Here is a 24298-nt window from a genome sequence, read left to right as displayed (position 1 = left end):
ATCTAAAACTCAAAACTGGTTTTGGATAATGCGTAAACTAAAATTAAAGGAATAAGAGGTTGCTCTGGAAGGAGGAACCTCTTCTTCTTCGTCTTCTTCTTCTTCAGGAACAAAGAAGATGATGAATACACTTCATGCATTTCATACAACTTTAACACCAAACTTCCATATTCGTTTCAATGCATCAAGATATTCCATTTCCAGACCCCAATTTCTCTGCCTCTCGAAATCCGGAGATGGAACTTCGGATTCAGATTCTGATCCCGACGCTCCAAAACCCGAAGGCGATACTCGGAGACAAGAACTCTTAGCCAGGATCGCCATGCTTCAGACATCTAAGGTCCGTTTAACGGATTTCTTGGACGAACGATCAGATTACCTCACCAAGTTTGCTGAAGAAGCCAATGCGGAGTTTGACAAGGTTGGAGAAGACGCCATGAAAGACCTTGACGAAGCTAGCTCAAGGGTTTGTATTACTTCTCAAGATTGAATTTTTTTAACTTTTTTTCTTCGTCTTGTTTCCATGGCTTAACTTGATTCTCAGCTCCATCCATAAGAATTGTCTTTTCTTTATAGATCAAGTGAAGTCATAAGCTTGCAGATAGATAGATAAGTTGATGATATTTGTGTTTTTCTACTTCGGGTGATTGAGCAGATACTGGAGAATATCGAGAGCAAGATGCAAGCTTTTGAGGAATCTGCAGGATTGAACAGATTGGAGATAGAGGAGAATGATAATAAGTTAGCTGAGTTTGAGGAGAAGATCGTGATAGACAGGAATGAAGGATTGTTCTTCAAGAGCTTACGTGATAAAAAGCCGGTCGATGCAGAGAAAGCCAAAGAGGAAACTGAGAAGATACAAGAGGTTACCAAAGAAAGTGCAGGATCAAAGGCAAGAAGGAATGTTTACCTCGGGTTAATTGGGATCGTGGTTCTCGCAATTGCTGAATCCTTCATTTCTTCACCGGATTGGAGAAAAGTCGCGATTCTTGGAGCGATTCTTATCCCGTTGCTCACTCAGTTCGTCTATGAGCAGACATTGTTATCAGAAGATGCAGATGAGGAAAAGGGAAACAAGAAGGAATGAATGAGAGACAAAGATAATTTGGCTCTGTATCAATCGAAAGAGATAAATATGACTTGATGACATAGAACCAAGTGGGAAACTCGTCACTTTTGATACATCAAGCTACAGTTTTTCTTTTGCATCATCGTACAAATTGGATCTCGATGATGTTTACTCGAATCATTCAACCACTGTGTCACTCATATGCTTGTGATGTATGTATGATTCACTATATAATGCTAGTTTCATCAGGTTGTAGCTAACTGGATTCTTGTCGACATACTACGATTTACCTCCTGTTACTTCCAAGCTCCGATACATCATAATTCAACTTCCAAAACCGAAAGCGTTCCACGGCAAAGAAAAATGGAAGAGCATTATACACTTATCACAGAAAGCTAGCTGAGATAGCCCAGAGATCAAATCCAGCAAATTGCAACGGATTAAGCTTTCCTTTCATATTCATCACGTCAGGGATTCACGACAGCTGAAACAAGTATGTTCCAGGTGACAACAGTTGGGAAAATGCCATGGTTTCGAGCATCATCAAAGAATTCGATAGCATCCGACACTCTACGGCACATACACAACCCTTTCAGTATGATATTGTAAGATATTATATCAGGCTGCAACCCCATCTTGTACATGTAACCCAAAACCACTGTCGCTCTGTTGATGTCTCCAACTTTGAAGAATCCTTCCATCAAGGTGTTGTAGGTCACGAGATTTGCAACGCAATTCCGATGCTCCATATTCGCCACTACATTCATTGCATCATCGAGTTTACCAGCTGAACACAGGCCATGAATTAGAATGTTATGTATCCTCACATCGGGCTCTAGACCTGATTGAAGAGATTGGTGCCACAATGCAAGGGCCAATTCGATCTTCCCGTCTCTACAAAGACCGTTTAAAAGTGAACTATAAGTTCTCAGATCTGGTTTCCTCCCATTTTCAAGCATTTCTTTCACAACTGCTGATGCTTCCCCAAACTTTCCTGATTTACAAAAACCGTCAATTAGAATGTTGTAAGAAACAATAGTCGGCCAACAACCATTCTTCCCCATCTCTCTCAGGAGAAACGAGGCATCACCAATTCTCGAGTCTCGGATTAAACCACCCATTAATGCATTGCAGACATGAGAATTCAGCTCCACGCCTTGCTTACTAATCTCTTTTACCAAATTTGATGCTTCTTCTAGTCTTCTCTCTTTGCACAAACAGTGTATAATTGACGAATATGTATATACATCCAGATGCCCTCCTTTGCTCACGACCTCTTTCATCACCCCCAAGGCTTTATTTACGTAACCATTCACGCATAACCCATGAATAAAAACACCGTAAGTTCTGTTGTCAGCTGCGTAGCCTTTCGCAGGCATAAGCTTCCAAATCATCGTTGCTTCATCAATCTTCCCATACTCCAACAACCCTTTTATCAAAATGTTATAACTCCCTACGTTAACTGAATTCCTCTTCTCCATGATTCTCCATAACTCCAAACTCTTCTTAACTTTCCCACAACGGCAAAACCCATAAAGCATAGTATTGTATGTAACTACATCAATTAGAGCCTTACTCTCGACCAACTCTTTAAACACATTCTCGGCCTGATCGACATTCCCAACCCCACACAGCCCATGTATCATACTGCTATATGTAAATAAATCTTTTTCTCGCTCATTCTGTTTCATTCTGTCCCATATCTTCAAGCAATCATCTATTCTTCCGCATTTGCTCAAACCACTAATCATGATGTTGTGAGTCTTAACATTCGGATAAACAGACGAGTCCTCCAACAGTTTTTCCCACAGTTCCATTGCCTTGTTGTGATCTCTTTTCTTAAGAAACGCATCAATTAAGATATTATAACAGGTAACATCAGCTGCCACTCCTCTTTCAGACATTTCATCGAACAGTTTCAATGCATCACCCAAGTTTCCAGCTTTAGCAAGATCATTGATCACAGTGCTGTAGCTATACACATCCGGCTTCAAGCCCTCTTTCCACATACAGTCCAGAAGGTCTTTTGCTTTCTCGAATTGCTTCTTCTTACATGGCATCTTAATCAAAACATTATACGTCTGCAGATTTGGCGCCAAACCCGCTGTTTCAATGTAGGCAAACAAGGACTCGACTTTAGCCCATTGTTCCGCCTCCACGAACGCACTGAGTAGAGAGTTATACGACCGAATCCCAGGCTCGCACCCGAAAATCTCTCGCATTCGTTGGAAAACATCAAGAGCTCGATCGGGCATGGAGTTCTTCCCGTAGATTTTGATAACCGATAAAGCGACATCTTCGTCGCATTTGCATTCTTGTGACCGAATGAGGTCGACGACCCGACCCACATGGGTAACCATCCGCGCCTCCGCGAGACGTCGGAGGATATGGTGGAAGACGACGGCGGAATGTGCATAACCTGGATGGCGAGTCGCCGAATCGAATAGAGCAAACGCCTCACGCGGGTTCTTCTCCGACTTCAAGAGCTTGAGGAGGTGTTTTGGAGACAGCGTTTTTGGGAAAACGACCATGGGAGAGTGTTCGGTGAGTGACCGTTAAAACTTTATTTCTCCGGCATGTTTTGGTTTCTAGCTGATGCTCTCGTCAGCGAAACCAGAGTAACCGGACTTCTGACTAGTATGCCAATTCGCCGGCAAAGCTGAGAAGAAGTAAGAAATGGAGGATGCGGAAGATTATGGAAGACTATTTTTTATCAGACCGGTGCTTTGAGAGAGATCTGAGAATTTAATTAGCAGTGAAAAAAAAAGTATCAATGTTAAACTCTTTATTAATTAATGGATCTTTCATCTTTCAAATATGTCCGAGTATTCAATGATTTGCTTTGTTCTGAACTTATGATTAAAAAGAAAATGGTTGGTTAAAGGCGGTTTATTCCGGTTAAAATTGACCCCGTCAACAAGTCATTCGTTTGTGAAAATGCCCCTCCCCTTAAACATTTAAAAGTAAACCAATAGCACCGAAATTAAACCCAAACCAACAAAACGACAAAAAAAAACAAACGGTTCAGAGAGCTAAACCTCTTAACCGAACCATCCAATTAACAATTTTGATTTCGATCAATACAGCCTCATAACATTCCTCGCTATAGAATGGCCGTGACTATTCGCCCACCCGCCGCCTCCACCACCACCACCAGCTCCTCCTCCTCCTCCGCCAGCTCCAACGCTCATTCTCCGGCTACCTTTCATCGGTGCTAAGTAGAATTTCAACATTCCGTTTTCCCCATTCTTAGGCGAATACCTTGAACTCTTAATCCTCTCCAATCCGTTGACTTTCCTCCCGGAGCTCCGCCAGCTCACATTGCTGTTACTTCTGACCATCTTTGGTCCTCCTTCATTCCTCATCTCCGGCCATGACTCCGACAACGATCTCTCCACCATTCCGCCGTTTAATCTCCTATACCTCTCCTCTTCCTCCTCTTCCTCGTACTTGTTAACACTCTTCCTGTAAATAAGCCCTAAGATGCTCCATTTCCCCCACCGTCTAGACTTCTTGTTGCTATCGTTACCATTCCCTCTCCTCTCGCCGGTGATCGCCGGTTCCCGGAAAAACCCATTATCCGTCGTCTCCACAACGTAACTGTTATCCCTCAGTGATCCTGAGTGAGTTTCTACTGACACTGGCGGCTTCGGCTCGTCAATATCCGCCACAACCGCTGCAGCGGTTTTCCTTATGGAGCTGGATCGGTCGAGACTCTTCCGCCTCCTTGACGACGAATCAGTGTAGTAGTCTCGGGTTTGGATCGACCCGCCCGGGATTATAACCGGGTCGGACACATTGTTGGCTGGATTAACCATCTGTGGTGGTGGTGATGGTTCTTCCACCGGAATCTGCATATCCGATCGGGTTAGGTGACGGTGCACCGGCGCATCCTCTACCACCGAAAGCATCGACGGCGGCGGCGGAGGTCTCGCAACGGGAGGAAACGCTACTTTTCCGATCAGAGACCCATCCCAGGAAGCTCTCGGCTCGTCGAACGAGTAACGAGGGTCGTCAAGCGAGATCCTACCGATGTCTACGGAGAATCTTCCGGCGTCCAGAGAAAATCTCCCGGCGTCGAGCGAGAATCGAGGGTCGGTGTCACACGATCTCCGGCCGAATCCGTAGTCAGCGATCTCCGATTGAGTATCCCGGAGCTGTCTCCCTATCGGTTTCTCCACCGGTAACCTAGCGGATCCCGGCCGATGATCGCCGCCGTTCCGCCGCTTCTTCATCTTCTGATTCTGCCTCCATTTTTGAAGCTTCTTGCTGAAAAGAGACGCCGCCGACCAGAAACTCCTTCGCACCGATGGCTTCTTCGTCTGAGAATCGAGATCTATGTAATCCTTCATTGGCTTCAATTCCTCTTCGGTTATAGCTTTCTCCGGGATTTCAACTTCCTCAATCTCCTCTCTCTCTTCAACAATTTCGTCGCTTTTTTCCCCAATTACTTCGCCGGAATCATTAAGAATCTCAAAATCGCCGGCTTCGACGTAGTCCTCTTCGAATTCGCCGTCACTTTCAGCTTCTCCTTCGTCGTTAACCTCTAAAACAGGCTCCCTGACGCTAGATTTCCTAGGCTCGACCTCAATCTCACCGCCGGAAACAGTGGTGGGAAGGTTTCGCTGCTCATCTTGGCTAAACAAGTTCCACAGAGAGCTTCGAAGTCTGACGTCACAAGACCTACGCTGTGGCTCAAACACGCCGGAGAATCCCTCATTGTTCTTCGACGCCGAGAACGATTTCGTACGACGGAGCTCCGGGAAGAACCCGGGTTTAACCCGGCCGTTCCCGTTGGCGTTTCCGCCGCCTCCGTTGTTCCCGGAAGGCTTGAAGAGAGCCTTGAGAGCTGCAGCGGAGATGGTCGGAGGTTTCCGCGACGAAGAGGAAGACGACGCAGCGCCATTGTTGTTTTGATCTAAGACTGAGAGGCGTTCACAGAGACAAGAGGGGCAGAAACCGGTGAATCTCTCCTCCGGGTGACGGTCGCAGGAGGTCGAGAGACGGTGTGGCTGCGGAGGTTGTGGAGGCGGAGCTAGAGCTGCTGCGGCTGCGGAGACAGGGTCGCTTGCCGGATTCATGACGGGAAATCGTGGTTAATCCTTCCTCTGCTCAGAGTATTGTCATCACTGTCTCTCTGCTTATAGAGAGAGAGAGACAACACCGAGGTTAGAGAGAGAGAGAGTGTGTGTGTATGTGTCTTCTTTCTGAAACTTAGTCTGGTTCCAACGGTAATTGAAAAGGAAAGGAGATGAAGAGAATCGAAACAACACAAAACAAATTATTTATGAAGAAAATAGTTTTCTAAAATAAAATTGTTCCGAGGAAAATAAGTCTTTGCTTAGTTTAGTGTGGTTATCAATTAAAAACTAATTTTTAACATTAAATCAAGAGAAAAGATGAAAAATGGATTTTGTTAGTTGGTTTTGCGTTTACAAAATTGTGCTTTTTCTCCCTGTCCAATTACTAATTACTTTTTTCTTTGTTAACATGTCTATACAGACTGAAATTCTACAGGAAAAAAATAATCAAAAAAGTTTAAAGTGATTACGGTGTTTAGTGTTAGTATAGATGTCAAATGTCCAATTTGACCTTATGTGTCTTCCGATTTTGTCTCGTGTAATATAAACCCGTTACTTGTTGGGTCGGTTGCAGTGTGGATTATTTTCCTGCTTTTGCCAAAAGCGATTTTATAAGAAAGAAGAAAAAAATCAAAATTTTCACACTGCTTTTGACAAATTTTCAAAAGCAACACATGTTTTAGTTTAAATTAAATCAATAATTTCGACAAAAAAATAAATCAATAAATTTTGTTTATCTTGGAAAATCATCCTTCGATGTTATCTAGCTTCGAAATTCCTAGAAATATAAGATATAACTAGTGTGATTCAACAAAGGAAGAAATTTATGAAAAGCAACCCTTTCTCAAAATTTGTATATAAAATGCATAGGATCATACGACTAAATATTTATCTATATCGTTAAAGACGATAACAATGAAAAAAAGGTTCAACAAAAAAAGAAGACGATCTCAATGTGGTCATCGATAATCCAAAGAAAATGTATTTGATGCGTTCTTATAACATGAAATGTATCCACAAAATAGTTGTGTATATTTGTGAGCATTGTTTGTATAAACATATTTAATAAAATTCGTTTATAAAAATATATTTTACGATTTAGTTGATTTTAGGGCTGGAATTATTATCCGGTATCCGCTATCCGATCCGGTATCCGATCCTATCCGATCCGTAAAAACCGGATATTCGTGTAGTTCGGATTCGGATCCGGATAGTGAAATTAAGTATTCGGTTATTTTGGATACGGATCCGGATAATAGAAAATTTTAAACTCGGATATCCGTTTATTAAGATTTTGAAAATTTTGAAATCTTTGGATATGCATTTAATTTTTTGTTTTAATTATGTTTGAAAATTGTTTTTGGTTTAACTCTTTTACACATGATTGAAATTATATTGCATGATAATTTTCTATTTCAGATTGTGAGAGAAGACCATGAAAATAGATAACACAAGGATATGAAAATAAATTAACTTCTCTATTACTATTTTCTCTTTTGTTATATAAATTTTTAAACTTTGTGTTATTTGAATACTACTTGAATGCTTTTAAATTTTTGGTATTTGTAATTTTTGCTATAATGATACATTTTAATTATATATGTTATCTCATTATAATTTTAAAAATTGAAGTTTTTTTTTAAATCAACGAAACCGGATATCCGGTCGGATATCCGTAAATCTTCGGTTCAAACCGGATATTCGGTCTCCGGATATCCGGAGTTTTCGGATCCAGATTCGGATAATAAAATTGATTATCCGTCAAATCCGGAGCCGGATCTGGATACTTTGAAAAATCTAGATATCCGGCTCCGTTCCAGCCCTAGTTGATTTTTTAATATCTGACAGTGCTGCTTCTCCACAGTTCTACTTCTACCATGATAATCATGTCAATTATCGCATCAATCATAGCAACAGCGTCGACTATGAAAATTACCGATTTACTTTAACCACTTTAACAATTTATTTTATTATGAAAAAAATACAATAAAAGGGATACTTTGGAATTTCAAAGATTCGGACCTTACGAGCCCAATAAAAGCAAATCACGCCATCACACTCCTTGTCTCTATGACACTCTCTCCTTTCGCTTTCTCTCTTCTTCCTTTTTCCTTTTCTATCTTTTCTCTATACATTTTCTACATAAATCATATTCGAACACAATCACTGTTTTTGGAAGAAGAAATACGGTTTTTATACTACTAGCTATTACAAGAAAATAGAATTATTTTTCTTTTTTATTCTACGTACAATATTCAAGAATTAAAATGTACTTTATTTGGTAAGTAAGATTTATTTTTGAATGGGGTTAAATAATTGTATATCCCATTCGAATTGAGAGTCAAGAAAAATACGAGATCAAATATTTGAAAGTTTTTGCTTTCAAAGAGACAAGGACTGTATTATTTGTATGCTTTTTGCGATGCACTCTATTAACTTTAACTTTATCTCCTTTATCTGATCAAATTTGTCTTTGTTTTTCTTTTTGTTTCTTTTCTTATCTGTTCTTTTTCGGAAAAAAAAATATTTATTGAAAATATATATATTCTGTGTGAGGTTTGTGGATGCATTTTATATTGTTTACACTGTTCATTGTTCATATGATTTGGAGCTATATTTTTGTCCTGGTAGTACGGTCTCGGAATGTCTCTAGCATGGGAAGCAAATCTTGTCCTGCCTCCGAACGCCGTCGTTTTCCATCGTTTGTGGAATATAAGTTTGTTCTTAGCGTACCGTCGACTGTATATATAAATAGACGAATATAATATGATTACGAATTTCATATTTTCATTTCAAAGTAATCTTATAAACTTGGTAAAGACGAGCAGATTGAGTTACATATAGAACTACGTACAGAAGAATGTGTACCGTGTTTGTGTATAAATATATTCTCAAGCGTGTGGGTAAAGACTTCGAAAAATAGCCCTTTGGTTGAAAGAAAAAAATACTTAAGAAAAAGAAAGAAAAAAAGACTTATAAGAGTTTGCCAATTAGTTCCCACGTGTATATATAATCCATCATCATTCGTTCTTTATAGTATTTTCGTGTGTATGTCTTTCTATTTCTAGTATTAAAAATGTACTTTTGTAATCGTAAGTATATACATAAGTATTTCTTTTGTTAACTCGTAAGAGGTAGTATTATTTCTTTTTTGGTTCAAGTAATTATTTTAGCGACGTGTGCGCGTGTGATGTACTGACCCTCACTGTTGCCTCGTATCCCATTAAACCTCACGCAATCAATGGCATTAATGTGGGTGTTTATTGATACCTAAATTATTACTTCACCTTTCACTTTAACGCGGTATCTCTTCTTCATCTTCTTTTTTTCCTTTTCTTTTTTTTTTACTTTCTTTATATACTTCCTAATTATTTTAGTAAGATTTTTCTACAAAAATCGAGGAAATTAAAAGTCAAAAATATTTAGTTTCCTAACAATAAAAGAAGAATATTACATACTGTAATACAAATGATCATAGCATGTAAAATATATTTTTTTTTTGTATAGAAGTTTTTAAAAAATAAAGAAAATTCATAAAACGTAATAATTATTTCAGCGCTATATTATAGATTATCTTGTACTGTGTCATTTAATCATGAATTGAAGATCATGATTAAGATTTTTTTAAGATCAAAACCATGGGAAAAAAGTTTGGTGTGTGATATAAAAGATGATAGTATGGTAAAAGTTTTGAAAACGGTTATAAATTGTGTAAATCTAAATACTATAGTCTATAAGAGATTATGGTACAATTAAAGCAAAATTACGGTATAATTGATTTACTTGGTGATATCTCTTTATGCGATTGGTCTTTATTCTTTAACGCTTTATATACTTGCATCTTGCCTACCAAATGCCATGACTAGAGAGTGATTGTCATTTGAATTTTTTCAACCTCTAGTTTTTATATTAATTTGTAAAACTTTACCCTACAAGATTCGTCGATCAACAGTAATAGTCACCACCAAAACTACATGATCAGATACCGTGATGCCTCTTCTTCTCCATCACTCACTCCATTTCTCGCTTTTCAAAGTCAAACATTAAGTAACTGAACAACAAAGAACACACCAGCTCGTGCTTACAAATAATTGAATAACCATATTATTTTCCCCAAATGACAACAAACCCAATAAACACTTGAGAGATACACATACAGTATACTTAAATTCTCCTGATCAACCTTTTATCTCTCAAAAACTGCTTCTACTAAAGAAGAAACTAATTTCCGAAGCATAATTCGTTATTTACAATAACCATTTACTATTTTTCTACTGATGTAACTCATTTATCAGACCAATCTACTTAACTTAATTAATAATCTAAACTAAACCAAACTATTTTATAAAATTTGTTATTTATTTTATAATTATAGACTCGCTCTATATTTATATAAGTATTGTGTATTTTTTTGAACACAATATTGGATCAAAGTTAAAGGAAAAGAAAAGAGAGATGTAATCATTACAAGAGAAATTATGAGTTGGAAAAGGACAATCGAAATATGAACCTTTTGGCCCACAACATTCGACAACTCACAGAAATCAAAGGCTTTTTGGGTTTCCCAATTTATCACGAAGAAAAAACAACCCACCTTAATTTTTTTTTTCTATTTTTAAATCGCAAAAGATTTATTATTTTACATAAAAAGCCTCTGTTTTGGACCCAACATGCTTCTGTATGTCATTCTATTCACATTTATGAAAGACTGAAAGTCTCTTTAGTTTCTTTCCTACTCAGATACTCTAACTAATAAGTGTCGATGCATTTTGTAATTTGTAATGACTCGTCTATATAAAATGGTGTATGGTACGTTCTATCTAAGACGTCATATTAAAAAAATGTGATAACACATGACTCACACGTTAAATTAAAAGAATTAGAATCATTATAATTTTTTAATACTCCCTCTGTTTCAGAATAGATGATGTTTTAAGATTTTTTTTTTCCAAAATAGATGATGTTTTGAAAGTATTTAATGCTATTACATTTTACAAGAATGATTTAATAGCATATTTTATTTAATTATTTTGAAGTAATAAATGTTTATATGTAAACAAACCAATAATATCAAGTGATGGAACTAAAATTCATTCATAATGATTATATTGCATTTAATAAGTGTGTGAAAAAAAAATTTAGAAAGTGAAAAGACAAAAAAATAACTGAAAGTAATACATATTTATTGTTTCTTAATAAGAGTGAAATTTCTAAAACATCATCTATTATGGAACGGAGGGAGTATTTGTTTTCTTAACATCTATTTCAAATCTTGTGTTTTTGTTTTTCGTCTTTTTTTTCTATTTATTTGTTTGTTTTGTTTGTTTCTTTAATCAGAGTGAGGAATCCCAATAAAGGAGTGAACTCTTTTTTTGGTTTAGCATGTTACTAAAGCAAGACAAGAAAAGCATCTAAAACAGGACAAATTTCTAGGATTTGCTTTACTACAAAATTTTTGTGAGCTAAACATATTTTCTTAGATGGTTAGACAATGGTATGGCTCTGAAATGATAATTTGCTAATTCTTACGAAAACACTTCTTTATAATGTAAATTTAGATTCAGCTCGTCCTTATAATTCAACTTACTATATATTTATATACAAATAAAATATATATGTTATTACATAGGAACAATATTAGTACTGATCAAGTCCACCAAAAAAAAATATTAGTACTGATCAAAAGTATTTAGATATTTAAAAGTGTGTTTGGATCTTCTAAACTCTTCAAATACTCGAATATTTATTTTAAGTGTTTGATTAATAAGAAAAAAACACTTCAAACAATGATTCAATATATCAACGTATGTATGAAAAAATCTTATTACAATAATATGTTTTATGATTAATGTATCTAGAAGAAATTATTTCCAAAAGGATGGCATTAATTAGATCCAATATATCAACGTATATATGTTAAGTAACCGAATATATAACTGGATATCATAAAACGTGACTACTAATCTATTGCCATGAAAATCAGCAGCTAGTAGTGGTAGTCCTCAAACGAAGAGAGAGAGAAAAGGCAAAGTTGAAAAACAAAGAGAGTTCAAATCACAACATCATTTTGGTGGATCCGGTTTTTGTAAGTAACAAATTCGATTTTGATCTTGAAAATTAAGAAATTAATAAAATATGAGACTAAAAAGAAAAAGGTGTATACAACGTACTATGTAAGTATGTTAAAAAAAACAAACATTTCTAAAGCAAAGCCGTCAATGTTTAACAAAATAGGAAGTGCAAGTATGCAACAAATCGATCTATTATTATTCATTTTGTAAGAGGAAAATCTTTACAGTGTTTGTAAGTATACTGAAATTCTACTGCTGACTTAAACTAATCGGAGACAAAATACCCATCGCTTGTTTTCGATTTTTGTGCTCAAGCATCATTTTGGCAACAACTTCATTAACTTTCCGAGACATTTCTGGGACCATCAAAGCTGCTTCATCGAACAACTGGGCTCTGAGTTCACCTGAGATTTGATCTCGGGGAGAAGCTGTAGATAATTCCGACATCGCCTGGACGAAAACCGCTGCAGCAGCGTTCAAACCGTGCAGTGCTTGACGGCAATAAGTTATTCTTTCTTGAAGTGAATCGTCTGCAAGTGTATCATGGAATACTTCTGAAGAGGTCTTGTCCTGTGGCAGAAGAGAACCAGAGTTACATAAAACATAAAAATCACAAGTTCAGTTTTTTACTTAATACACAAACATAACGTTGGCACTTGAAACCGTAGCTGGAAATTTTTTATGCATCTCTGAGTGAGTTCAAGCCTATAAATATGTAATAGCGTGTGTGTAAAGTATGTATATATGTGTGCAGGTATATCAATATATGACTTGGTGAAACCTGTTCAGTATGTTCTTGGGAAGATGGATCATTCACCGTGTCAAGAGGGAAATGTTCTTGGATCGGCCTCAAAGTATTGTACCCTGATTTCTGGGAGGGTGTACGTACACATTGTTTGGCTCCACCGATGTAGTCCCTTCTAAGCACAAATTGGGTAGAATATCTTCTTTGCTGCGATGTTTTCTCGGTCTCCATCTGTGGATAAAGTAAACATTATTGACCATAGTGATTTCTCTTGGTAACTATAAATGTTGAAGGAATAGTGAATAGAGGTCTCACCTCGTCTATAATGGACAAACTGTTATCAAACAGCTTGAGCATGTCGCCCTGTTCGGCAGAACGTTTGGTGCAGATATTTTCTGGTTTCTGCTGTTTAAAGAAAGTTGTTTGGATGTTTGGAGAATTTAGAAGATCCAAACAAACGTTGTAGATAGTGTTCCAGCGCGTTTCCTTCCTATGGCTGTTGAAAACATAAAATTAAAACAAAAATGTGGTTCTCCTAAGAGCAGGGATAGAGATAGAGAGAAAAATGATGCAGTAACGACCCGAAACAAGCTAGATCTTCTTACCTAGGAGCATCTTCTTGAAGCCTTGTAGTTCCAGAGTCGCTGGAGGTTTTGGACAGGCTTCCATGGCATGACTTTTCGGTTCTTGAACCTTGTTTGGGGGTTTGGCATTCAAGATTCACAGAAGAGCATTCTTCAGGACTTTCAACAGCATTCACTAGAACTTTATCTTCATGTTCCTGTTCCTGTTGTGGAGGCAATCACGACACCCAATATCAGAAGAATGGAAGCCTTTAGCTGAATTTTTGGATCTAAAAGATGACTTTTTGGGTTTATACCTGGTTTGAAATGGAATCCTCACAAGTGGTAGCAATGCCATATGTTTCCACTTTAGATTGAGCCCATTTAGGAAGCCGAGAAACGCTGAACTTAAATGAAGATGTCCATGGAGAGCGTTGCTGCATCTGATCTGCGTTCTCTTCTACTAGCTTATATTTTGCAGAATAGGGTGCATCATTTGGATTGTCTTCATCCAAATAACCCACAATTTGCATAAACGTTGCGGGTTGAGCCACAGTTACAGGAGCTAATCTGCCATTTTCATTTACTGCCCGTATCATACGAGTAACCATTCGCAAAGGCAGTTTCCAAACAAAAATACAGCCATCACCTGAAACCTGTCAATAAACACCAAAGAAAATTTAGTAGCAAAATTTGATCGCTGCTGTTCATTTTTCATTAGAGGTATACCAAGATAGATCCACGCTTTCAAGCACAGAAAGCTCTCATACGGTGAATCAAATTCCATAGGAATGAGATACTGATCTTGACTTCATCAGAATGCCAAGCAAGGTTCTTACATTTGTAAATAACGGAAGCTACAATTTAGAAACTTACTGAAATGATATGTTTGCAATCAGGTAGGAAAATAACACCATTCACAGCTTCACCATGTCCTGTGGCCTGAGCAACCAACTCTCCTGTGACAAAGTCCAAAAAGCAGACTGTCTTGTCAGAGTAGGAGCATGCCAAGTAGCTGCAGCTTGGGTCCAAAATGACCTGTGGATAAGATTTTGTTGTCAGCACTAGAACATCAAACGATGTTGAAACCTTATCAAATTGTCTGTTCAATACACCTTTATGGGATCTCCATGGTCTCTGTCTTGCTTGAATGATCTGACAAGCTTTCCACTTTCTATGTCGAATATGTTTAACTTCTTATCCTGCAATCATAAAATAAGACATCAGACGCTTGTTTAATCAGATCCAAGGTGTATGATTAATTGACTGAATGTGCTCCAGACATCGAAAGGTAGCAATACCTGTCCCATTGTGACAACAAGTCCTGATGTTGGATCTACCGCCATATCATAGATGGTTCCATGAGATAGAGTTTGAGGATGAGAAGGTGAAAGACGCACGCTACTTGCTTTTCTGACAACGTCAAACAACTGCAAACTGCACAAATATCAACAAATATGTATAAAAGTTCTCTAAAATAAATATGAAACTTTCCCGATCTGGCAGCATAGAGAACATTACCTATCTGCACCCGACGTTAAAATTTTCCGGCCATTACATGCGAATGTAACAGAAGTTACAGCAGCTGAACCACAAACACTCCCAACGGGATCAAAGTTCCTGACAATAAGAAACATATAAGTTCGTATGGCATTGCCAGGGAAGCCAAAAGACCAAAACAAAGCAGTTGTGTATACACCTTTCGACATCATAAATGTGGATCGCTCGGCCCTTTCCACCAGAAGCTAGCAAGAAATCGCTGCTTGAGGCGTTTTCAGAATCAACATCTTTGAGTCCAGGAGAGCTGAAGCTCAGTGACTGAATTTCTGCATCATGAGCATCCTGCAATATTATCAATAAGAGGCACCAGAATTGGATGTCTGGACACTAACTACTGAGGAAATGAAGCCTATTAAAAATTTGACCACCGCTGAGTAAGATTACCGTAAAGCATGTATACTCTGATTTTTGTAGATCATATATATGAAGGTTCCCTCCACAGTCACCAGCTGCTAAGTACTTTCCATCTTCACTTACTGCCAGTGCTCGGAAACCAAATTTGGTACTAGATGTCTCAACGAGATCGCGTTCAAATATTCCAGCGCTAGCTGCATTATATATCCAGAACATTAAAAGACTACTCCATCTTAACGAATATGTTTCAAATTTTGATCATATGTGATAATTACCTAAATGCATAGTCCCAGATTCTGACGAATTGCTGCTTGCATTGGCTTCTAAAGGATCCAGTTGAAGAGCAAGATCCCACAACCGTATGGTTCCATCTTCAGAACAAGTAGTGAAGGAAACCCCTTCACAGCATCCTCTAGCTACACATGCAGCTGTAGGACTGTGCATATTTCCACAAGAGAGATTTTTTATATCCCAAATGCTGGCGGAATGTGATATCATCATAGAGCACCTAGTAGGCTGGAATAAGGAAAAACTTTCACCATATGCGGTTGATTCTCTAAGCTTCAACAGGAAACTTCAGAAGTAGCATTGGCTCCAAAAGAACTTCAAAATCAACTAACTCTCTGTGGCAAATACTGAAATACATTTAGAATTACCTTGTTCACATCATTCACATCCCAAACATAGAGACTATGATCCCCATAGATGACAACTGCGAAGCCAAAATTCCACCTTTAGTCAAAATGAAGATTGGTAAAAGCATCATACTGCCTTATGAGGTTCTTCTACACTAACCGAGCTTATCTGTGGTCGAAAACTGGCAAGCAACTGCGTCCGGAAAGATAACAGACTGAGATTCTATATTTTTTAGTTCTGTTGAATTAGAATGATTTTCAGTGTCGCTCTTTCTAGCATCTGAAAAGTGTATCGTGCCAGCATATTCTAAAGTTTCAGGAGTAAATAGTTGGATCGCTCCCTTGCTGCAAGCGCAGGCTATCAATCGACTAGATGCAGATAGAGCAAAGCATTTTTCAACCTACATATCATCACAAGCCATTCATTGAAATTATTCTCCGCAAGCTAACATATAAAATCTATTGCTTTCGGTACTCCTAGAATCAACGCATACATGTTGCTCATAAGAAAAATACAGTCAATGCTAGCGTGATCCACTGAAGGTCATGGATTAACAATGGAAAAAGAAATGAAACTACTGTACCTTCAGATCAACTGATTTCTTGATTGACATCCCACAACTCATGAGAAGCAGAACCCCTACGCAAAAGGAAGAAAATTAATATTTGTGAAAAAGAATTCTGCATGCGTACTCAAAAAATCATATTCACAGCCGTAAATGTGTGGAGCGAATACCTGCATCTGTAAGAGCGTATATTGAGATAGATTCTTCAGCTCGTTCGTGACTTCCACTGGAGTTCACTGTGTTGGCTGATATGACTGATACAAATGAGTTTCCTTTTTGAAGAAAATTATCAGTTGGCTTTCCATGAAATGCCAGAGATCCTACTTTGCTTGAACGTGTCCTCTGAAAAGAACCAACTGTCCAGAACTTCAAATGCTTTTTTCCGGAAGTAACAATGAATTTTCCATTGGATGAGAATGCCACAGACGTAATTTCAGAACTCGCTTTGACCTTCGCCAGTAAGATGCTTCTGCGCCAGTCCCAAAGATATATGTATCCTCCAACACTAACCAGGTATTCCCCTAAAGACCAAAGTAAGAAAATAAAAAATACAACTACTCAACTAAGAAAAACAAAAAATGGATAAGACCCTTTAAGGACAGTTTCAGCAACAACAAAAGAACGAAAACTAACCATTTGGTGAAAAGGAAAGACATTGAGCTCCATAAAGGTGGCCTTTTAACTCCGACACAAGTCCCAATGTCTCACAGTCCCATATCAAGACCGCAGAGAGATTCGGAGACTGAGAAAATCAAAATCAAACACCAGAAACCAATCAGGATACGAAAGTCATCATATTCTAAATCAAATGCATTTCCCTTTAAAACTGATTATCTAAAATCTCAAGACTGCAGAGAGATTTGGTGACTGAGAACCCTTAATCTAATTATCTCAACAACACAGGTAAGTAACAAATGAAAACACTATCATATTCATATATACCTCTCCAGCAGCTACGAACCGCCCATTCTGCGAAACGGCCACACAGGTCAGAGGCTTAGGCGTCCGGTGAGCTACGACAAGCTGCGATTGAGTGCACGAATCTACATCATAGAGCACCACAACGCATCCCGCCAAGTAAAAACATCTCGAGCTGCAGGACACCGACGCCAAACCATTGGCGTTCTTTGTGGTCAAACCGATGATCTCTTGCAGAATCAGCTGAAGAATAACAAAAATCCATTTTGAGGAAGTTTCTACGGAAACTAGAATATTCAATACATTTTGTCTCGATATTTTGGTGAGCTAGTGATTGATAAGACGTACCTTAGCTGATGGACAAGTCTTCTTTAATTTCTGGCTCAGCTTCATCCTGATTAGGGGAACAATAAGAAGAGGAAAAAAGCCCTAAATTTCCGATGAATTTGGTATCGGAAGGACGACGAAAAACCCTAGGGGAGAGAGGGATGGTGATCTTGGGGATTTTCCGGGGATTGTCGTTACTGTATAGGAGGGAAACATTTTCTACACGATTGATTTTTCAATTTAAAAAAATCTTCCGTTATAAAATTAATTTAACCTAAAATCTGTAGTTTCTCTCCTCAATTTTAAAAAGATTTCTCGCAATTATTAAAAAAGGAAAATATTACTCAGAGCTCAAGCCCAATTTTAGATGGTTGTGAAATAAGGCCCGCTATAATGTGGGCCTTTAAAAGCCCACAAATATGGTTTTAATTTATTTCATCATCCCATGTTCTAGAATTAATTTGCAAATAATGTTGATATTTAATGTATTGTTCCAAGATTCGCCAGGTACGTTTCGTCTTCTAAATATCTCGGTTAATCAAATTAGGGGTTTTCTTGGAGAAAGATGAATTTCAGAAGCTTTGAGGAGTTCTGGCCATTTTACGTGATGCAACACTCGAATCCATCAACGAGACGATGGCACTTCATGGGTATAATCGCGAGCATCGTGGCTTTATTGTGTTCGATTCTGATCAGCCGGTGGTTCGTGGCTCTGGTGCCTCTGTTTGGATACGGGTTCGCGTGGTACAGCCACTTCTTCGTGGAAGGCAATATCCCGGCGAGCTTTGGGCACCCGGTTTGGTCGTTTCTCTGCGATCTCAAGATGTTTAGTCTGATGCTCACAGGAAGCATGGAGAGAGAGATGAAGAGGCTTGGTAAGAGACCATTGTCGCAGCTCTCCTGATAAATAAAAAAATTGCTTGTCTATACAACTGTTATTCATAATGTTTGTATTTAACTCAGATCTTAATCACATTATGGCATCTTCTCATCAGTATCATTAGTTATGTAATAAAAACAATTATAGAAACATCCTAAAATCTTGCAACTTGTTAGTTCAAAATGGACTCTGAAGACTTCAGTAATGCATGCATAAACTTTATAAACTCAAAGAAAGATGATCTAAAGATTTCTAACCCAGAAAACAAAATGATCTAAAAGTCGAATTACAGGATATTTTTTAAAAAGGATACAGAAACACCAAAATTCTAGTACGAACTTGTCCCTGGATCCTTTAGACGAGCTAATTAAGGAGCTCCGGCGTACGGACAGAACCTAACATCATAAATCTGTGTTGCGGGAAAAGGATGGGAGGGGCACGGCTTCTTGAGGCCGTAGTATCACGAGCAGGCCAAACATCCCGAGCATCGGGAGGACAAGAAGCCATTTCAGAAGCTTGTAATAATACATATGGAACGTTAAAGAGAATTCGTCTGAGAAATGGAGTCCATTCTTGTCCACCATCTCCACCATTACGGTGCCTGTTGTTCTCACTCCAACGGTTGGTAGTTTTATTCGGTATTTCCCCGGTCGGTCAAAGATCTGGCTCTGCTTTATCCTCCTATCTCCCTGGTAATTTCCTGGTACCAACAGCGTCGTCTGTACATTTGAAAACCGCTCTACTTTACCATTCAAGGGATCAAAAGCAAGAAACCCATTGCCAATCATCAATTGAGGTTTGAGGAACTTACTGTAACGTTGTAGGGTGCTTGTGAACCAGATGGATATCTGTATTTATCAACGATCTCGATCTCAGCCCAGAAGTTTTTGCCTTCCTCATCGCGGAAACCTCTGGTTGAATGCGTGACAAAAACGCCTTCACGTTCATAACGGTTTGCCTTATTGTTCCTCCCTTGATCAGTCGATCTCCAAGCCTGATGAATTCGAGAACCAAGTGCGAAATTAGTAATCTCACACATTAAAAAAAAAAAAAAAAGAAACACGAAGATGTTGAGGAATTCCCCCTCAAAACAGAATTCGGGGTTGATCTTGCCTTGAGGGGATGGTGAGGAGAAGGCGTTGAGAAGCAAAAGACGTTTCCATTCATAGTTGAGACAATGAGATCAAGATCATCTCCACCGTCAACATTATCAGCCAAGACCATGCTGTACCTGTAACAGGAAACATCTTGGCGATCAAAATCCACTGAAAAAGCGAAGCTACTAAAGGTATTAGATGTAACGCGAAGAAGCAAGTGACTTACGAAGTTTCACCAATATCAACAACGTCAGTGCACGAGGTGGGTCCGTCTATGAGGTATAGGTAACCGTCAAAGGATGTGGTGACAATGGTGAGTCCCTTCTTTTTCTCACCTCGCTTGTTCAGATCAACAAGAAGAACTTGGTTCATAACTCTTCCATGAGTTCTATACGGGTAAGGACGGACAATCGAACCATCCTTGCCACTAAGAACATAAATGTTTCCTGATGTTGTAGGAACCACAACATCAGTATGTCCATCACCATCAACATCGCCTATTGAAGGGCCCTGAAAGAGAAGATTGGTATCAGTCACTGAGTGTGAAGTGATGATCAGAGACAGGTTTCAAGTTAAAGGACGTTTGGTCCCACGCAGGGACTTAAAACTTAAACGTAACATAACGCGAAACCCATGAAAGTTTATATGCACTGTGATAGAATCGCATTGATTCTCCTACAACAAGTTCATTCATAAGACTGTTCCACACGAGATGAGAATAAACGGAGGTAAGTGTTCACCTGGGGAACAAGACTCTTTAGATGAGCTTCCCAAATTTCCACTCCTTGGGTGGTCCATGCTGCTACATTTCCGTGGGAATCAGTTGTTACAAGTTCAATCTTTCCATCATCATTTATATCAGCTGCAACCACTGCCCCTTGAATTTCAGCCATTTCAAGTGGGAATTTTTCCCTGATGTTTCCTGCAAAAATACAACACTCTTAGAATCCAAATCAACGCCGAGTCTTGCAAACGAAACTGTCATGATTACCCAGTGCAACAAAATCTGTAGTGACTAGTCCTAATACGTTCTTACTTGTGAGAACATATTTGAAGCGAAAGACTCATTATGGATAGAAATCTATTAAAAGTGAAATTTCTGTCTGCAGAGAAATGGAATTGTGGAATATTCTACGTAAATTAGACAAACAGTAGGAAGTTACAAGAAGTCTTACCACGATGGTCCATGGCGTAGAATAAGCCAAAGGAAGTTCCGACAAGAATATCCAAGTAACCATCGCCATCCAAATCGACAACCGTTGGGGAAGAATAAATATATGCACGGAAGTTGGCTGTATCCGTACTCAAATCTAGCTCTTTGACCCACTTAACTTGTTTAGTCTCAAGATTGAAAACCACAACCGAACTAGCAATATATTTTTTGATGTCAATACCACCAAGCTCTTTCAGATGTTCTGGATTGTCATAGTACCTGAATATTTCGCTATCAGGGTCAGTTATATTCAGCAAAGTAAATAAACTGGAAACGCTAATATCTAAGACCTTTCAGAAAATCATTACTAGTGATGCTTTTGCATTGACAGATTATGGAAACACCTTCACCGGTAAAGAGATGAAACGCAGACTTACTCGGGGTCGAAGAAATAGGATACAGCAAGAACCATCTCCTGTACTCCATCTTTGTCTATGTCAGCAATTACCTGATAAAAAAGTGACACTATAAGATCTCTCATGGAAGCAACTAATCCAAGACAATGGGTTTTGACATAGATGAAACTCACAGGAGTGCAAAGTATATGGGCATCAATATTCACATAATCCTCTGAGTTCTCGTGCTGCCCCTCAACCCATTCCTCATCACCCCACATGGACTCATTAACATAATCGTCATAATCATAACTGTATTCATCACCTAACTCATCATTATCACGCAACAAGTCAAACGATGAATCTGCATCAGCTTCTAATGCACCATCGTTTTCAACTGTGGCCATGTGAACACCCTCACTGTTGTCTTTATTGTCAGACTCTTTCGATCCATCATCTTCCAGAAGCCGCCTCCCACTACTGGTTCCTGTCTCTGTCGTACTACTGTTTCCAGATGTCCCCAAAGTTTCTGAGGAATTATCCGTACTAGTATTTAATTTAATCACAGTTTCATTCTTAACTTCACTAATCTTGCTTTGATCCACCCCATTGGTGGTTACATTTTCATTGAAATTTTTTGTTGAGCCAGCAGTAGTATCATTTGCTGCCGACGTATTTGCTCTAACATCCATGGAGGAATTATGTAGCTCTGAAGTAGGCTTTACGCCAGCTTCTGTTTGGTTATTCTCGGGTTTCTTTTGATCCTCTTGAGATGACACATTTGAAGCCTCACCATGAAATTCTTTGGACATCGAGACTGTAACATTTGGTGTTGTGGTAGTTGCACTCGTTTCTATAAAGAGGAGAAGTGAGTCACAAAGTTAATTTCATCAAGACTTAAAACGACTCTGCTTTACATGTACTTCCTCTACCGTCGAAATACAGGAGATACTGATAAGTGAAGATGGAATCCCATCAGATGATGCAAAATCCATAAGATAAATGTAAAGACAAAGAATACAAAAATTCTTCAGATTAGCTGAGGCAGCTGGTCCATGCATAAACATAGCTTTACACTTTCAATTAAATAAACCATACAACCAATCTTACTAGTTCTGTGTCCTCTAAAACAAGAAGAACACAAAATTAACCAAGCAGATACTGTGGAATGTGGGCAAAACTTAAGCAGCAACCTAGAAAACTGGTGTAGAATTTAATATGACAAAGAAACTTACGAGTGTTCGATGACTTCATTTCCGTAGCTTCCTGCACAAGCTGTTCATCATGGACATCAGGATGTGAACGGTCAACAGGGTCAGGATTCAGTCCTACATGCCAGTTCTTGTGCACTTTTCTACGTGGCACTTCTAGCTTATCTGACATCAAAAAGCCTGATACCCTGAAAAGAAAGTATCGTATGCAAAACCATAAAACTCCAAGGATCACTATAACAAAATATATATATCATCGGAGAGAAACAATTACCTGAAAAAGAGCACTTCGCCATTGTAGGTCGCCAGAGCAATTTCCCTAACACCATCTTTGTCGATATCAAATAGAAGAGGACTAGCATGCACGTTTGACTGATGAAAAGCAGGCCACCCTAGCATTTCAGAAGTGAACACATCAGTAAAAATACCAAAGTCCTACATATTTTACATCACTAGATGACAAGGCCAAGACAAAAACTCCGCATGGGAAAGGTAAGAAGATAAGATATCCTGTACCTGGCATCTTGTCTCCATCAGCCCCTTCAAGAACATCGAGGTAGTGAACAAAAGATGGAACAACAATGTCAAGCTTTCCATCACTGTAACCCAAATCCAGGTTTAAGCAAAAAATATTGAGCCAACACTCATGAAAAACCCCAAATTTTAGAATACAAATATCTGATTGTGAATAAGATTTTAGCAAATAATAATCAAGATAAAACTGGTAGGAAAATATCCTACCTGTTAATATCAGCAATCAAGGGTGTAGCATAAACGCTAGAAGTGACTTCAGTCTGCCATCGCAGCTCCAATTTTCTCGGGCACTGAGTATTCAATAAAGCATCTTCATCACTGCACAACGAAATGGCCCAGAAAACATTTAAATCGGAGAAACCAACCAGAAAGTCTTAAAGAGCAAGGAAACATATCAAAGCTACGAGTTAAGAAGAAGAAAAACAATATCCCTAACATAAATACGCACAAGTCTATCAAATTGACGCGTTGCATCGTCTACCCACAACTCAATAGAGATCGAATACTTACATTTCGGGGTAGCCCAGGTCGTCATCGGTGGCTTTACGCTCTCTGAACTTGTTTTCCCCATAGGAGAGATTCGATAAGGTAAGACAGAGCAAACAAATCAGCAGACACCGTCGCGCACGGGATTTCATATGATCACACTCTGCAAATTTTAGACAATTCCTTTGGCACAACAAACCGATCCAGGTTCGAAGAACTGAAAGCAATTATGTGGGTGAGATTTTGCAAAACCCCCTCAATTTTTGGGGTTTTGGGAATTGAGGTGGGAGTAGAAGGAGAGATCGAGAAGGAGAATGAGACAAAGCTGATACTGTGAACGGGAAAAGTGGGAAGCTCGAGTAGATCGCAGCCGGTCAAATCGAATGACGAAGGAACGAGTAACTGCTTGCCGTTTTGATCTATGTGATAGGTGAATTTGTTGAACAGTTTCGGCCCACGAAACAACAGGCTGTTTAATTACAAATGTAAGAAACATCACCCATTTTCTTCACTCCGAATGGGTTGTCTTGTCATCGTGTGGTATGTTGTATAAACGACATGAGTTCTCTATTTTATTATATACTGTTTATGTGTTTAAAGATTTTTTTAACGATTCAAATGGAATAGTTGATATCATATGAGTTGAAAAGAAT

General features: G+C 38.6%; 6 protein-coding genes across 6 annotated transcripts; 2 read left to right on the top strand and 4 right to left on the bottom strand.

The window, feature by feature from the left end:
* Window positions 1-45: 45 nt before the first annotated feature.
* On the top strand, window positions 46-1324 carry LOC18024298. Its single transcript, XM_006407652.2, has 2 exons — window positions 46-466; window positions 656-1324. Exons 1-2 carry the CDS (start codon window positions 119-121, stop codon window positions 1085-1087), a joined length of 780 nt encoding a protein of 259 aa, XP_006407715.1. The 5' UTR covers window positions 46-118; the 3' UTR covers window positions 1088-1324.
* LOC18024297 (pentatricopeptide repeat-containing protein At3g09060) lies at window positions 1131-3717 on the bottom strand. The gene has a single exon (XM_006407651.2). It carries the CDS (start codon window positions 3598-3600, stop codon window positions 1537-1539), a length of 2064 nt encoding a protein of 687 aa, XP_006407714.1. The 5' UTR covers window positions 3601-3717; the 3' UTR covers window positions 1131-1536.
* A 230-nt stretch (window positions 3718-3947) lies between these two features.
* On the bottom strand, window positions 3948-6295 carry LOC18024296 (UPF0503 protein At3g09070, chloroplastic). The gene has a single exon (XM_006407650.2). The coding sequence runs from the start codon at window positions 6148-6150 to the stop codon at window positions 4147-4149; it is 2004 nt and encodes a 667-aa protein (XP_006407713.1). The 5' UTR covers window positions 6151-6295; the 3' UTR covers window positions 3948-4146.
* Window positions 6296-12458: 6163 nt separating this feature from the next.
* On the bottom strand, window positions 12459-18052 carry LOC18024295 (mitogen-activated protein kinase-binding protein 1). The gene is made up of 19 exons (XM_024159784.1): window positions 17911-18052; window positions 17587-17805; window positions 17278-17386; window positions 16815-17165; window positions 16663-16718; window positions 16239-16479; window positions 16100-16155; window positions 15719-15959; window positions 15474-15637; window positions 15229-15371; window positions 15051-15149; window positions 14831-14966; window positions 14645-14731; window positions 14406-14567; window positions 13847-14185; window positions 13572-13753; window positions 13282-13462; window positions 13003-13197; window positions 12459-12791 (listed from the first exon to the last, which is right to left on the bottom strand). The coding sequence occupies exons 1-19, from the start codon at window positions 17953-17955 to the stop codon at window positions 12471-12473; spliced, it is 3327 nt and encodes a 1108-aa protein (XP_024015552.1). The 5' UTR covers window positions 17956-18052; the 3' UTR covers window positions 12459-12470.
* Window positions 18053-18362: 310 nt separating this feature from the next.
* On the top strand, window positions 18363-18968 carry LOC18024294. The gene has a single exon (XM_006407648.2). The coding sequence runs from the start codon at window positions 18455-18457 to the stop codon at window positions 18791-18793; it is 339 nt and encodes a 112-aa protein (XP_006407711.1). The 5' UTR covers window positions 18363-18454; the 3' UTR covers window positions 18794-18968.
* On the bottom strand, window positions 18917-24019 carry LOC18024293 (protein DEFECTIVE IN EXINE FORMATION 1). Its single transcript, XM_006407647.2, has 13 exons — window positions 23670-24019; window positions 23367-23477; window positions 23142-23224; window positions 22900-23017; window positions 22650-22813; window positions 21609-22267; window positions 21457-21527; window positions 21042-21298; window positions 20607-20788; window positions 20093-20376; window positions 19883-20000; window positions 19581-19763; window positions 18917-19488 (listed from the first exon to the last, which is right to left on the bottom strand). Exons 1-13 carry the CDS (start codon window positions 23795-23797, stop codon window positions 19171-19173), a joined length of 2676 nt encoding a protein of 891 aa, XP_006407710.1. The 5' UTR covers window positions 23798-24019; the 3' UTR covers window positions 18917-19170.
* Between the last annotated feature and the right edge of the window lie 279 nt (window positions 24020-24298).

Source organism: Eutrema salsugineum, unplaced genomic scaffold (assembly GCF_000478725.1).
Source record: "Eutrema salsugineum unplaced genomic scaffold, Eutsalg1_0 scaffold_13, whole genome shotgun sequence".
In the NCBI taxonomy this organism is placed as follows: Eukaryota; Viridiplantae; Streptophyta; class Magnoliopsida; order Brassicales; family Brassicaceae; genus Eutrema; species Eutrema salsugineum.
The sequence above is the reverse complement of the archived record's forward strand: the minus strand, read 5'-3'. Positions and strand labels throughout refer to the sequence as shown.